Below are 17,052 nucleotides of genomic sequence, written 5' to 3'. Positions count from 1 at the left end.
TCAACTACAACACCAACAACAACTACAACATCAACTTCGACAACAACTTCTTCTACATCAACATCAAGTTCAACATCAACTTCTACAACGTCGACAACTTCAACATCAACGTCAACTTCAACATCAACGTCAACTTCAACATCAACGTCAACCTCAACATCAACGTCAACTTCAACATCAACATCTACTTCAACGACATCGACAACTTCAACGTCAACATCTACTTCAACATCAACAACATCCACTTCTACATCAACTTCTACTTCAACCAGTACAGTTTAAGCTTGAGTGGATCCTCGCTCACACCTTCCAACGTGGTGGAATTGAGGTGTTTGGTGAGGGCCGGAATGGGAGGCTTTGTATCGCCTCTTTCCACACTGTGTGACACAAATACAGCACTGCATTCAAAGATAAACGTTTTTCTTTACCTGCTTCGTTATGTATGGGTATGGAGTGCTTTACGGATGACGTCTTCCATTACTGACTCTTGGTCACCCTCTCACGTGGGTTGTGGTAAAACTTTTGTTGATATCTTAGGCATCTCCAAAGTTGTTGCCGTACGTCATGGCATAAACCTTTGCTTTCTAAGCTACTTTACAACGGATTTTATCCCTCACTCTGCTGTCCAAGCTTGTCAGGACGATTAGAGGAAAGGCATTTCCTATATATAAGCCCGTCCAGCTCCACAAACTGAAATTCAGCACCATTCCTCACGTGATCAGCCACTCCGGAACTAACCTTGGCTCTCACGTCGCTGAGGGTAGGACAGGAGGCTTGAAGTTGGCCGAAGGTGTCCGGAGTCACAGACAAAGGTTGGAGAGCGGGAACAAAGAGGGGATGTAAGCGTTTCATCAAGCTAGACCGAGTCTCAACGGCACATGCTTGAGGGTGGATTGGAGTAGGCTTGGGAAGTGTCGCCAGCAAGTAGGCTGTAACTCGCGGCAGACGTCCCATCAGCACAAGCAATAGGTGGAGCAATACTGGAGTCGGCAGAGGTCATCGGGGCGTGGCTGGCATCTGGTGGTAAACTATCAGGATCATTAGCAGCTCTAGCTCCCGGTATGTTACCAATTAGAACCGTCGCGAACTTAATGGGGGCCCGCACGACGTTGGTCCACCCTACGAAATACGGACACTTTATGTAGCACCGCAAGATAGGGAACTCATTTGTCCGCCCCAGGTAATCCACGACCAAGTCAAACGGCGGGATTATCAGACAATCTCTTCCCTCTTCGTCGAAGCGTCGCTTAGAGAGTGTGTTTCCGTTAGGAGGTATTAGCAAACGCTCACTTCTCTTCCCCCTCGGAAGCTATCTTTACGTGTACTGTTGGTACTACTGCAAATCAAACAAACGTTGAAAAACGAAACATTAATGCATTTTAGGTAGCCTACATTTCTATAATGGAAATATTGTGTCGCTAATATTTATGTAAACAGTGCTTGATACAGTGACATACACTATATATAGCAGAAAATTTTATATTGATGCGTTAATTGGTTGGTACCCGTGGCGAAGTTTGTTTCGCTCTCACTGCTCGTGCCGTCACCTGTGGGCGGAGCTTAGGAGGCCTCGTTAGAATAAACTGTTTTAATTTTCCAAAACTAGGCTAACGAAATATACATACATATATTATGAAAACACAAATAATAATATTGTAGTAGGTTTATCCTAAACAGCTAGTTCAAAATATATTCACACGGGATAAAATATATCTCTCACAGCCTGTCGATGCCTGGCTTCCCATAACAAACACTCAGGTTGTTCCAGGACTTAGTGACCACGACATACTCATCGTTGACGCTGACCGCCGACCGATTAGACATAAACAGAGACCCAGACAGATTTTCCTTTTTTCAAGGGTTGACTTAGAGATGATCAAACAAGACCTAACTGGCTTCAGCACTGACTTTTTTGCGACAGACCCACACACAAGACCTACTTCCACCAACTGGAACAACCTGAAACACACCATACACTCCTCAATGAACAGACACATACCACAAAAAACACTTTCTAGCAGGTACACACTCCCCTGGTTTTCCAGGGATCTACGCAGACAACATCGCAAGAAACAAAGACTGTACAGACGCGCGCAGACATACAACACGACAGATAATTGGACCGCCTACAAAAACCACCAAAAGACATTTGCCAAAAACATAAAAGTAGCGGAACGCAAACACATAGCAACTTATCTCGCAGACAACGTAAGAAATAACAAAAGAAACTTTTTCAGGTTCTTCAAGACCCGCAAACATGACACTAACACGATTACATCACTTAAAGACAACACTAACACATTAGTAACCAGCCCACAACACAAAGCACAAATACTCAACACACAGTTCTAATAGGTGTACACACAAGAACACAACCTGACATCAAACATGCCACACAGCCCCTTCTACCCCATAGCCCCCCTTGACATCACGACTAACGGAATACAGAAATTACTGGAAGGACTCGACACAACTAAACCCACTGGCCCGACATCATTCCCGCCTTCATCCTTAAATCCTTTGCCCCCATCCTTGCCCCCATCCTTCAGGCCATATTCAACCAATCACTATCATCCGCCTCATTACCCTCTGACTGGCTTTTGGCAAACATTAATCCTTTATTCAAGACAGGTGACCGGACTGACCCAGCCAATTATCGCCCCACCTCACTAACATCGATTCCATGTAAAATTTTCGAACGCATAATACACAAACACATAATGAATCACCTTGACGCAAACAACATCCTTACTGACTCACAACACGGCTCTCGACCTAAACGCTCATGTGAATCGCAACTCATTACTACATATCACGATATTACGAGGCTACTTGACCGACGTGACATTAAACAAGTTGACACTATTGTTTTAGATTTTGCCAAAGCCTTCGACAAAGTCCCGCACAAAAGACTGACATTAAAATTGAAATACTACGGTATTTCAGGACCTATTCTTCACTGGATCACTGCATTTCTTACTAACAGGACTCAACGTGTTCTTCTTGACGGATCTTCATCCGACACCGTCCCTGTTTCTTCAGGTGTCCCACAAGGCACCGTTCTAGACCCCCTTCTTTTCCTCCTGTACATTAATGATCTTTCACTGTTAACGCCTAACTCTTCCGCTAGACTATTTGCCGACGATAGTTTACTGTTTAGAGCAGTAAAGACTACTGACGACTGCAGACTACTACAAAACGACTTGGACGCCCTCGAGCGGTGGGAACGCACCTGGCAGATGCACTTCCGACCAGACAAATGCAAACTTTTAAGATTCACCAGAGCTCACAACCCCCTCCATCACACCTACACTCTCCACAATTTAAATTTAGAATCAGTTCACACACACAAGTACCTTGGCATCCATCTTGCAACTAACTTGAAATTCAACACCCACATAGACCATATCAGTACCACAGCCAACAGAACACTGGGGTTCCTGAGGAGGAATTTACATAACTGCACACCTGACATTAAACACATAGCTTATGACACACTTGTGAGACCAACACTGGAATACTGCTCCACGGTGTGGGATCCTTACACACACAGAAACATTGATAGGCTAGAACAAATCAACACCAAGGCGGCTAGGCTCATTACAAACAATTACACTCGAACGCCTGGAATCACAACATGGATCAAACAACAGATAAACATGGACCCTCTTCACATACGCAGACAAGCACACAGACTTACACTTATGTACAAGATCACAAACACTCACATTGACATTGACCCACAAACATACTTACACAAGGCAAACAGTCAACGTACTCGTAACACACACATCCATAAATACCAAACATATCACACTAACACTGACGCATACAAGCACTCATACTTTCCACGCACCATACGTGACTGGAACAGCCTCCCTCAACAGATTTTAGACTGCGATACAATAGACTCATTCAAAAAACAAATACACAATCACTTGTCACCACAACACACCAACACTAACAATTACACTTGATTCACTTCCCTCCCCTGCACACTCGGCTCCCCGGTCCCCCCAACAGCCAACAAATATGCGTGTTATGCACCATACAGGTGCCCTGCGCATTATTATCCAGATCCAGATCCAGATCCAGATCCACGGCCAATCATCGCTGTTTCAAATTGTGACGTCATAATGTGGGCGGAGCTTAGGAGACAGCTGGCGGATAAAATCTTTTTTATTAAAATGTGTATATTTTCTTTGTTCTCCACCTGTTCCATGAGACATATCTTTCTGCCTTCGTTATTTCTCCCGTGTGAGTATATTTTTTAATAGTTTTAGAGCTCCTATCAGTGGGTGGAAAATGGTATCATCTGTTCTGCTGAGCTTTGCTTAAGCTCCACCCACAGGTAACGTCACAAGTTTGGACAACGATGATTGGCCGTGGGAAGCCCAGCTCGGAACACCACATACCTCCACATACTCATAAGGACTTGGGAAATATGTACCCCGGAGGCAGGAGCCCGTCAGTCCGTCACTTTAAAAAATCATCCCAGCACCCTCTTGCTTGTGGTCCGAAGTGTCAGCGCTATAAACGCTCAAGAACGAGAACTGTTGTGAATAGTTGAGACTGGGAAAGGCGGGGCGTGAACTCTTGAATAAACAGAAAAATATTGTTTCTCGCATTGTATGACTTTTTATATAAGGCCCAGAAAATTCAAATTGTTCTTTTACCCAAGTGATAATACAGCAACATCGAAAAATGTGGTAATAAATCATGAAAGGTGCGAAAATATTGGCGAAGAGCTGCCATTTAGCTGCTCTTCGTGAAGAGAGAGAATTAGTTCGTTTCCTTCCCGCTCGCCGCTTCGCGCGCTGCATCAGACACTCCTCGTCACTGATAATACCGTTTGGTCACGAAACCTGCTTTCCTCGCGGGAAGGGGGAAGAGATTGACTGATAATCCGGCTGAAAGGCTCTCCGTCTCATCAACTCCCCTCCTCATACTGACCAGGGGCGTTTCTAGGGTTCAAAACATTCGAGGCTAAGAGAAAAACATCAGGGGCTGAAGTTTACAGTGGGCGAAAAAAAATGTAGCCTGTTTGCGTTCATCACCATGCACCTACAGGTACACATACAGGTACACTCCCAGATTGCACAGTAAACTACAAACTGCTCAAACTACTTGTATATGGCTTCAAAATGTAATCTTTAGTATGAACTACATCAATAACATCAGCTCCGTTCAAACAGCGGATATACAGTACAATACCTGGAAAAAAAGACATTTAGGAAGTAGTATAAATTAACATCAGCACAGTTGAAATTGTATATTTTCTAGGACTGTCTGTTTGACAAATCTTACTTGAAACATGTGTTGGAACTTGGAACCTGTTGAGAACAAAAGACAGGGTCACGGGCACGGGACCCGGGGGTGAAAAAAGGTTCGGGGCTAGAGTCAAAACATTCGGGGCTCAAGCCCCGGAAGTCCAAGGCTAACGACCCCACTGATACTGATAGTCTTCTGCCTCTTGAATTCCACCGCCTTGTTGCCTCTCTTTCTGTCTTCTATCGATATTTTCATGCTGACTGCTCTTCTGAACTAGCTAACTGCATGTCTCCCCCTCTCCCGCGGCCCCGCAAAACTCGAATTTCTACTCTAGCTCATCCCTATACTGTCCAAACAACTTATGCAAGAGTTAACCAGCACCTTCACTGTTTCATCCCTTACATTGGTAAACTCTGGAACAGCCTTCCTTCGTCTGCATTTCCTCCTGCCTGTGACTTGACCTCCTTCAAGAAGAGTGTATCAACACGCCTCTCCACCCGAAATTAACCTCTCTTTTGGCCACTCTTTACTTTTGTCTATTATGGGAGTGGTGAGTAGCGGGCTTTTTTTCTACACTCTTTTTGTTGCCCTTGAGCCGTCTCCTTTGTTAAAAAAAAAAAAAAAAACTCTGCAATTGGTGCCTGACCTGTATGTTGCATTTTCTCCATTTACTGGTTAATATAACTCTAACAATGACATGCATGATTGTGTAACATGGTTGGTTGACGTCGAGTTAAATATAGACTATTATTTACGTATGGGTAAGTTTTCTCCTTCCTGCCCCAATACTTCCTTCTGTTTACTCGTAGTGAGTTTTGATCAAATCTGAGACTCTACGTAGAAGGCTGTACATGCTTCTACATTAAAAGTAAGACCATGGTCAATATATAATGAACATTATACAGAGGAAGTGTAAGGGATCAAGGCGGGTTTGGTACATTTCTTCTCAGCTTCTACGGAATAAAGATAAGGAAATGCGGGTGTTTTTCTATTAAAGCATGTACACTCGGCTCCAAAAGTTCGTTTCCACTCTCTGCTTATCTTTGTGTCAATAGGGTTGGTAGCACTGAAGGGGCGGAGTTAGAGCCTCTGACTTCAAGTGTAATTTATTATGGGTGGCAACACAGCCAATATGGAACAGTAATTGGTTTGATGTCTGATAACGGAACGCGTGTCAGTGATTCATCCGAGATTTCATCGGACCGCTACTTACAGCCACGAGTCAGTCCACAGATCACATCTATAGTAGATTGAGCTACCACCAGCAAGTATGGCACACAACCATTTTGCCCTAAATCGTCGTGGGATAATTGTCGGGAAAAAACAATCAGGAATGTCCGTCGCTGACATAGGTGAGGAAGAAGGGGTCTCCTTACCAACAGTAAAAAAAAATGGTGTAGGAGATAGGAAACTTAAGGTGACCTACGCGACCATGCGAGGTATGGGAGGCCGAGGGCAACAACACCAGACACCGACCGCAGAATCATTGAGCAGGCAGCAAGGACATGTACACCCATTTCCAATGCAGTGCACATGCGGGATCAACTGCGACTACGTACAAGTGTCAGCTGCTACAGTGCGCAGACGACTTCATCGGAACCGTATTCATCACAGGATTCCTGCCGAGAAAGAGGTTCTAACTGACAGGCATCGGGTAAACCGACTCTTGTTCGCACAACAACACGTGGACGAAGGATTAGATTACTGGAGACGTGTGATTTTCTCTGATGAGAAGACCTTCTCCTCGACCACACACGGACATCCTCACTACTGGAGACCAAATGCCACCATATACAGACGTGAAAACATCTACGAGGTAGTACAGAGTGGCCATGTGACCTGCAACATGTGGGGCTGGATACATCTATACGGTGTGGGTGAAGTGACGCATATTGACGGAAGATTCACTGCAGACAAGTATAGAGAAATATTAGAGGAGGTCATGGTCCCTACTGTTCGTATTATGGCTACACCATACCCAGAAAGGATTCTATTCATGCAGGTAATGTGTTAAAGAATACGTAATGTAATAATCCTTAATTTATATGATCTTGTAAACTTACGATAAAAGGATGTTACAAACCTATTGATTATTAGTATACACGTAATATTCTTTTCAAAATGAAGTCATATTATAGCATTGAATCGTGTGTAAATCTGCACTGTGTATTGTGTTATTAACCATCATTACTTTCCACTTGTAGGACAACTGCCTTGTCCATACTGCCAGAATCGTGCGCCGACGGTTCCTGGACCAGCGTGATATAGATCTGTTGCCGTGGCCATCTAAGGCAGCCGATCTAAACCCAGTAGAGAACTGTTGGGGATTGATTGTCAACGCCTGGCAACAGGGACAAGAAAGAACGACTCACTCGCTTGTGCAGCACTCTTTGCATGAATGGGAGCGGCTCAGGAGACAACCACATGTTATCCACAATACTGTTGCATCAGTACCGGCAAGACTACAGGAGGTCATTAACAACAACGGTGGATGGACCCATTATTAGTAGTAGTACTCCTCCTTCTCATCCATTCTTTAGCCCCGTTCACACTGTGCCGACTTTGGGCCACGACATCCCAGTGACTTTTCCATTTGACAAATTGGTTCCCACGCTCCAATAAGTGGGGGGGGAGGTTATATTGGTGTCTTGGTGTCTTGCCAACTGTCTGGGACATTCGGCCAACTAGTTGCCAGCATGTCGTGCTAACCCTCATGACTCCAGACTCCCGTCACGACGTCGGCGCAGCATTCGGCAACAGTCTCAAGACCTCTTTCAAGACATGCCCGACCCTTTCACATCAACACCCAAGTCCTCGTGTACCCTAGAGTCGTGGGTAGTCGTGGCCCAGAGTCGGCACAGTGTGAACGGAGCTTTTGTCTACTCTTCTGCTCTACCTTCTCGTCATCTTTCTCAAACTTCTTTCTCATATTTTCCTTCGTTCATATGTTTTTTCGTCACTGTGCGCTCTCTCTCTCTCTCTCTCTCTCTCTCTCTCTCTCTCTCTCTCTCTCTCTCTCTCTCTCTCTCTCTCTCTCTCTCTCTCTCTCTCTCTCTCTCTCTCTCTCTCTCTCTCTCTCTCTCTCTCTCTCTCTCTCTCTCTCTCTCTCTCTCTCTCTCTCTCTCTCTCTCTCTCTCTCTCTCTCTTTTTATTTACACTATTACACAATATAGGAGTGCTACATAATCAATTAAGTACAGATAGCATTATAGGCCAAAGGCAGCTTCATTGCAGCCGCCTATCTTAAGGCCTGCCTTGTGTCTTTTCACCCACGTCGACCTGCCATTAGCCACTGGTGCGCACACTCATTGAAGCCTTGCAGAGTCACGCCCTCAAGGCTTTGCTGCGAGGCAAGGAGAGTGTTCCACAAGCCGACGTAGGTGTACAGGAACTGCCGCTGGTAGTGCCATGTCCTGCTGGGGGGGGGGGGCTGGAGCAGTTGTTCGGAGGCAGACGCTACTGCCCTAGTGGTGACCAGGTTCCGGACCTCTGGGAAGGGGGGCGATAACAGCCAATACACAGAACACTGTTTGAGTTTTTGTCACTTATTTTCAATACTAATATTTCTGTTTCTCTGGACATGGGCTGGGGTGGCTCTACTACCTGCACGTTCAGTGTGTCCTTGTAACAGAAGGCCACGCCCCCGCCCTGGGTGGAGCGGTCTTTCCTCACCCAGGGGGAATACCCATTCACCCGAGCATAACTGGCCGGCACACTATTGTCTAGAAAGGTCTCACACACGAACACCACATCCACTCGCTGTTTTAAAACACTGTGGGTTAGTTCCCCGATGTTGGTGTGGAACCCCCTGAGGTTGGCCGACACAATTTTAAGCTCACTAAGCACTGTACTGTGGACCCGGGGGCGAGTACCGGTAGGCGGCGCCATGGTGAGCTGGGTGCGTGGGTGGCAAGACTTGCAGGTAGGGCGGGTACACAGGTAGCTGTGGAGGCCCAATCAGCTGTCACTGAACACTGGAGTGGATTGGCTGTGGGTTCCAGGCAACACTCCTGAGGGCGAACAGTGTTCCCTGGCTGCTCTGCCGGACTGCCTGAATAAGTTCCTGCTGCCTCCGGTCAGCAAGTCTCAAGCTGCAGGTAGAGGCGGTGTGCGAGCACCCCTGGCAGTAATCACACCCGCCTGGACGCGCGCGCGCGCTCTCTCTCTCTCTCTCTCTCTCTCTCTCTCTCTCTCTCTCTCTCTCTCTCTCTCTCTCTCTCTCTCTCTCTCTCTCTCTCTCTCTCTCTCTCTCTCTCTCTCTCTCTCTCTCTCTCTCTCTCTCTCTCTCTCTCTCTCTCTCTCTCTCTCTCTCTCTCTCTCTTCTCCTCTCTTCTTTTATCTCTCTCTCTCTCTCTCTCTCTCTCTCTCTCTCTCTCTCTCTCTCTCTCTCTCTCTCTCTCTCTCTCTCTCTCTCTCTCTCTCTCTCTCTCTCTCTCTCTCTCTCTCTCTCTCTCTCTCTCTCGCTCTCTCGCTCTCTCTCTCTCTCTCTCTCTCTCTCTCTCTCTCTCTCTCTCTCTCTCTCTCTCTCTCTCTCTCTCTCTCTCTCTCTCTCTCTCTCTCTCTCTCTCTCTCTCTCTCTCTCTCTCTCTCTCTCTCTCCACCTCTATTACCAAGCCTCTAGATAACTTAAAAATCCTTAGTTTCAATGCGCGTAGCCTAAGAAACAAATTTGATGAACTGAGATGTCTTGCTTTAACAGAAAATTTTGACATAATTGCTATAACCGAAACATTTATCGACACCACAAATATTGATTTAAGTTCCGAATACAACATAGATGGCTACATACTCTTCAACAAAGATCGTGTAAACCGTAGAGGCGGTGGCGTCGCCCTTTATGTCAAAAGCTATTTGCAACCCACTGACAAAACACCGGGAAACAGTAACGTTGAACATTTATGCGTACGTGTAAACATTGCAAAAGTCAACTTAAATATATCTGTCACCTACAGACCTCCCGGGCAATCACTCGATGACGACCTTGAAATGTACAGCGTCTTAAGGCAGTCACTTAATAACAGCGACTCACTGATATTAGGAGACTTTAACCTCCCCCATATCGACTGGGCGACACTGTCAGGTACAGAAGGCGAGTCACATAGAATGATCGAATTTCTAGAAGAAAATTATCTAAGCCAAATGGTTTCTGAGCCAACTCGACAAAATAATATACTCGACCTTGTTATAACAACCCAAGATAACCTAGTCAGTAGTGTCACGGTAGGAGAACACCTCGGTTCTTGCGATCATAAATTAGTGCGCGTCGACATTAAAGCTCAATCATCAGTGACTGAAAATAAAGTAAAGGTGCCCAATTTCAAAGAGCTAACTTCGTAGAAATCCGACAAAACTAACAGAAATACAACTATCAGATGACGGCAACGTAGAGGAAGCCTGGCTAAAATCACTTACTCACTCAGCAGAACACATTCGTCCCCTTGTGCGAAGCGAAGTAACACTAATAAAAGCCCACCGTGGTTTAATAGCGAAATTAAACAATCAGTCAATGAAAATTGTTTTACAGGTTAAAGAAAGAACAAAGCACGCCCGAAAACATTAGACTTTATAATGATGCCAGGCGACGAGTAAAAAGACTAGTAGGTCAGGCAAAGCGTAGATACGAAGAAAATATTGCAGCCAACTGTAAAAATAATCCGAAATCTTTCTTCAGTTACATAAACAACAGAAAGGCGATCAAAAGTGGTATTGGACCTTTAACAAACAGCGACGGTGCACTAGTGACTGACAGCCAACACATTGCAAACCTCTTAAACAATTACTTTTCCTCGGTGTTTAATACTAACAGTCTTCCTCTCGCTACCACCAACACCAGTACTATTGTAAATCTCGAGCATGCATTGCCTAATTTTGAAATAACAACCGATGAAGTCCTTAAAGCTCTCCATTCACTTAAAACAAATAAAAGTCCTGGACCTGACAAAGTATATCCAACTCTGCTGAAAGAAACAAAGAGCGAAATACTCTCAGACCTCACAACCGTATTCAATATGTCCTTGCGACAAGGAATCGTCCCTTCAGATTGGAAAAAGGCTAACGTGACACCGATTTTCAAGAAATGAGACAAAACAGTACCAGGTAATTACAGGCCCATTAGTCTAACTTCGGTTGTAGGTAAGCTACTTGAGGGCATAATTAGAGACAAAGCCACTCATTTATTGGGTACTCAGAACATGGCTTCCGAAAAAAAAGATCCTTCCTATAGAACCTATTAACCTTTTATATGTAACTCTTCACTTTTTATTAATTAACGAAATGACTGGACGTTGACTATCTTGATTTAAAGAAAGCTTTTGATATAGTCCCGCATCATAAATTACTTTACAAATTAAAGCAAATAGGTATTGACGGTCAAGTAAACCAATCGATCGCGAATTGGTTGAGCACCAGACAACAGTAGTGATCGACGGATTTAACTCTGAGTGTGCGGCTGTGACTAGTGGCGTCCCTCAGGGCTCGGTCCTGGGCCCAGTGCTCTTCATTATTTACATCTACGACGTGGATGTTGGACTCAATAAACGCATTTGTAAATTTGCAGACGACACAAAGATTGGCAACTCGGTTCTCACTGACGAAGACAGGCAAAGCCTCCAAGAGGATTTGCACAAAATTTCAGCTTGGTCGGATAGATGGGAGATGCCCTTTAACGTAGACAAGTGCCAGGTCCTGTTGGAACGAGGAATAAAAGTTCGAATACGAAATGCGCGGCGTTAAACTCAAAAGCGTTCAATGCGTCAAAGACTTGGGGTCAAAATCGCGTCAAACCTCAAATTCTCACAGCAATGCATCGATGCAGCAAATAAAGCGAACAGAATGTTGGGCTTCATTAAAAGAAACTTTGTATTCAAGAATAAAGATGTAATACTGCTCTACAACAGTTTAGTCAGACCCCACTTGGAATATGCGGTACAGTTTTGGTCTCCCCACCATGCAAAGGATATTGCTAAATTAGAAGGTGTTCAGCGTCGGCAACGAAAATTATCCCTTCCTTGCGCAACAAATCCTACGAAGAAAGGCTTTCAACATGTTCTCTCTTGAGAAACGTCGCCTCCGAGGAAAACTGATCGAATGTTTTAAAATACTTAATGGTTTCACGAATGTAGACAGATCAACATTGTTTATGATAGATGACACTTTGCGCACGAGGAACAATGGCGTAAAACTCAGATGTAGACAAGTAAATTCAGACTGCACCAAATTTTTCTTCACCAACGTTGTAGTGCGAGAATGGAATAAGCTTCCACCGTCAGTGGTCCAGTGTAACACGATTGACTCCTTCAAAAATAAGCTCGACCGTCACTTCCTTCAACTTAATATCAACTAGAGTAGAAATGCAACGTTTTGGAGTCTTCTGATTAATGTAAAATCACTTAGGTTTAAGGACAGACCACCAAGTCTGGACCATGGGGTCTGTGTGGTCTGATTTTCTATGTAAATCTATGTAAATCTCTCTCTCTCTCTCTCTCTCAAGCCTCCCTTTCTTAATGCACACTGCTCCTATTGTCTCCTAAGATGTGCAGGTGTGTGTATGACGGGAAAGGTGAAATGGGGTGGGGTCGCGGTGAGACTCGGAGCGGAATTCAAAGGGAAGACTGAGGAAGTGGAATCTGCCTCCTGCCTAGCTAAAAGCGTAATAGTGTCACCGGTCTCGACTGTACTATTGTCCTTATAGTTTTGTCTCACAAGCTGTAGCGTTTATATTCCATAATTTTGAGCTGATAACATACCTGCATCGACTTTTGCTATATTTATTTCGCCCTATTTGTATAGTATACGGGTAACTCATGGAATACGTGTTGACTGACAGCCGCACAAATGGAAGTAGTGGTTTTTGGCAACAACACACAGAACGCGTGTCAGTGATTTATACGAGATTTCGTGGGACCGACACCTACAGCCAGAGTCAGTCCACAGGTCACGTCTATAGTAGATTCGGTAGGAGAATACTCGGTTTTAAGTAATAGTTGTAGTAACAAATGTACGGAAGTGAGGGTTGGTGGAAGTGGGGAGGGACACGGAAGTGGGGGTTGGGGGAGTCAGCGGGGGGGTGACGGAAGAGAGGATAGCTGGTCCCCCCCCCCCCTCCCACATCTTTCACCTTTTCATCTCCCCCTCTCGGGCTAGCGTATAGAAGCGGAAGGGTGACGGGAGTGGGGGTGCCAAGTAGGGAAGGGGGGGGGTGACGGGAGAAGGGGTACTTGAAGAATTAAGATAAGATCGTGGGCTCGAATAACCACAAGATTATAATCACGGAAAAGGTTAAAGACATTAGGTTAATGACCAGGGTGGAATATGAATTTACTCTCTAATGCAAGTCCGAAAATAAAATAAGAAATCGCCATTGAACGTAAGACTCGATAAATTATTTAAGTTTTTGCTAGGTGTATTGTATTATTATCTTCTTATTTCTCATTTCTTAACTTGTTTCGTCTTATTTCTTTCCTCAACTTATATATATATATATATATATATATATATATATATATATATATATATATATATATATATATATATATTTTCTTTCTTTTTACTCAGGTTATTTGGTGCCATCTGACCTTAAACACTGCAGCACCAAATCTTTTTTTTTTATTTTGCATTAATCAATGTCTTATATCTCATTTCTTAACTTCTTTCTTCTTATTTCTTTTCTCAACTTACATTTCTTTATATTTTCTGCCTGCTCTTCGGTGCCATATGACCTTAGACGTTGCCGCATCGAGTTTACCTTTTTCCCTAGATCAAAATAGCGCTCAAAACGAGGGCAACCCAGAAATACCCCTGTGAGTCAGCGAAGGGAAGGGAGAGACAGCGGTGTGAGAGGGAAAGTGGTACGGAAGAGGCGAGGGAAAAGGCATAAAGTGAAAAAGGATCATGTGCGCGTGTGTGTGTGTGTGGGTGGGTGGGTGTGTGCGTGTGTGTGTGTGTGTTTGTGAGTGTGTGTGTGTGTGAGTGTGAGTGTGTGTGTGTGTGTGTGTGTTCCATTCCCCTCTGATTCTTGAGAAATCTGCGGTGAGCTCTGGAAATAAAAGACAGGACCAAGGGGGTCTTCTTATTTCTCGGTTGTCTGTCTCTTTCAAACATGGTAAGGTTGCATTCAGTGTAATTTTCCGTCTTCGCTGTGTTGAGTTTCACTGTATTGTTTTTTGCTATATGACATTACTTGATTATTTTCCTATTCGGTTTTTTTTCTTATTATTTCTCGGATGTCTATGTCTCTGTCAAGCATGGTAAGGTTGTATTCGTTGTAATTCTCCGTTCTTTATTACAGCGCGTTTCGTTGTATTTATTTCTGTATATGTCATTTTTAATTTCTTTTTCCACTTGTTTGTTTTTCTTATTCGCTGTTCGTCTACTTTTTCAAGCTTATTACGACGTGTTTATTTATTTGTTTTGTCTATGTCTCTTCAAGCTTGCTATCTACGTCACCAGCGAGAGGTATTAAAGATGAAAGTTTAAAAGACACTCATGTAACGCTAGAGGTAATATTATAATTTAACCTTTATTTTTATTTTTATTTTGGGGTCATGAATTATCATTATATATATTATGTTATCGATTAAATGTATATTATTGTTACGGCCCCTGCTACAACTACTACTACTACGACTACTACTACTACCACTACTACTACTACTACTACTACTACTACCACTGCAATTCCTCCTCCTTCTAGTTACTACTACCATTCCTGCTACTTCTATTTTCTGCTGCTACTGCTACTGCTATTACTATTACTACTACTACTACTACTACTACTACTACTGCGACTACGACTACTACTACTACTGATACTGATACTTCTTATACTTCTACTACGACTAAGGCTACGGTTCCATATAAAAGTACTACCACTACCACCATCACCACCACCAGCACCCTTATCAACAGGCCGTCTATATCCCCCCAGGCGTTCACCTCCCGGCAATACCTCCAATCATTGCCTCCGGGTCACCAGGTAATATACTACAGCCCACGCCGCGTACCCTCACACGCGCCACCTCTTACTGGGACCTGATGTCAACAAGAGCACGTTTTATATATAGAAGGAAGTCATATTGAAAGAACTCGCACTGCTTTGAATATAGAACGAACTTACATTAGCTGAACTCACACTGTTTTGTATATAGAACGAACTTACATTAGCTGAACTCACACTGTTTTGTATATAGAATGAACTTATATTAGCTGAACTCACACTGTTTTCAATATAGAACGAGCTTACATTAGCTGAACCCACACTGTTTTGTATATAGAACGAACTTACATTAGCTGAACTCACACTGTTGTGAATATAGAACGAACTTACATTAGCTGAACTCACACTCTTTTGAATATAGAACGAACTTACATTAGCTGAACTCACACTGTTTTGTATATAGAACGAACTTACATTAGCTGAACTCACACTGTTTTGTATATAGAACGAACTTACATTAGCTGAACTCACACTGTTTTGTATATAGAACGAACTTACATTAGATGAACTCACACTGTTTTGAATACAGAACGAACTTACATTAGCTGAACCCCACACTGTTTTGTATATAGAACGAACTTACATTAGCTGAACTCACACTGTTTTCAATATAGAACGAGCTTACATTAGCTGAACCCACACTGTTTTGTATATAGAACGAACTTACATTAGCTGAACTCACACTGTTTTGTATATAGAACGAACTTTTCATAGACTCCAACATTAGTCCTATATACAGAGCATTATGAGAGCATTTGATTTATTTCTTCCTGTTCCGCGGCTAGCATTAGCATGTCATCTTCCATCGCCAGCTGTATTTTCGAGGGGAAAATATTGCTCGGCCAGCACATCCCTTTCTCCCCACAGCTCATAAGTTTCTTCTTCCTGTTCTCCCATTTCACCGATCTCTTGCCCCCATTACCCCGGGTAGCCTCGCTTCTGTTATGTCTCTTTCATCACCTTCCTCCAAATTTTCTTCGTTTGACAGTGTCATGATCTGGGCTTCCTCCTCCTCCTCCTCCTTCTCTTCCTCCTCCTCCTATACCCCTGTAGAATTATCGGGATGACCGTAGGACCGTGACTCCAAGGTGCTAATGTAGTATCTTTTGTCCTCAACTACAGATATCCCTCTCTTTGGATATTTTACTGTACTCATTCGTCCATTACGCACTGTGAATCCCTGATAGCCAAAGGTAAATGTTTGCTTCTGGAATAGGACGTCTTTGTATCGCTGATGAGCATTTTTTTTCGTTATGAACTTTGGAACGCTCTTAGCTGAACTCAACCGGTCACCGTCTGCCAAGAGGATGGAGTAGCACTTTGGTCTTACACCTACAAATTCCCTCACTTCAGACTTGAGAAATCTGAGCTTGCCTTTGTTGTCTGTGTTGTACAAGGAATGTGAGGAGCGAAAGTTACTTGTGTCTATATAGCTTTTAAAGGGTTCCTGCGAGTACTCTGTTAATAGATCAGGAGTTTCAATTTCTGTTATTAAGGAATCAGTGTCACAATACACTAGTTTCGCCCGATCCCCGTAATGAGCCTTCATGCATTTGTAAAAGAAATCATATAGTCGCAGCTTGGACAGCTCTAGGATGTAGTAGCCAATGTAGTTTGGATGATTCACCTGTGAATATTTCTTATGGCGAACTACAACTACATGGCCATCATTGAGGGATACAACACGTTTAAAGTAAGGACTTCGGACCAGCTTCAAAAACTTTTCGCGGTTGGTGACAATATCTATGTCTTCACTATATTTGGCCGCGTTCATCAGGAATCGACCA

General features: G+C 43.7%; 1 protein-coding gene across 1 annotated transcript in view; it reads left to right on the top strand.

The window, feature by feature from the left end:
* Positions 1–15,304, top strand: part of LOC126997245 (probable serine/threonine-protein kinase clkA) — a 19,560-nt gene extending 4,256 nt beyond the window's left edge. Inside the window, exons 3-4 of the mRNA XM_050858242.1 lie at positions 1–440; positions 15,197–15,304. The exon at positions 1–440 is cut by the window's left edge and continues 1,034 nt beyond it. Coding sequence (XP_050714199.1) covers positions 1–440; positions 15,197–15,304 — 548 coding nt within the window. The remainder of the gene's footprint in view (positions 441–15,196) is intronic.
* Positions 15,305–17,052: the final 1,748 nt, after the last annotated feature.

This window comes from Eriocheir sinensis, chromosome 12, assembly GCF_024679095.1.
Source record: "Eriocheir sinensis breed Jianghai 21 chromosome 12, ASM2467909v1, whole genome shotgun sequence".
NCBI classification, from domain to species: domain Eukaryota; kingdom Metazoa; phylum Arthropoda; class Malacostraca; order Decapoda; family Varunidae; genus Eriocheir; species Eriocheir sinensis.
The sequence above is the reverse complement of the archived record's forward strand: the minus strand, read 5'-3'. Positions and strand labels throughout refer to the sequence as shown.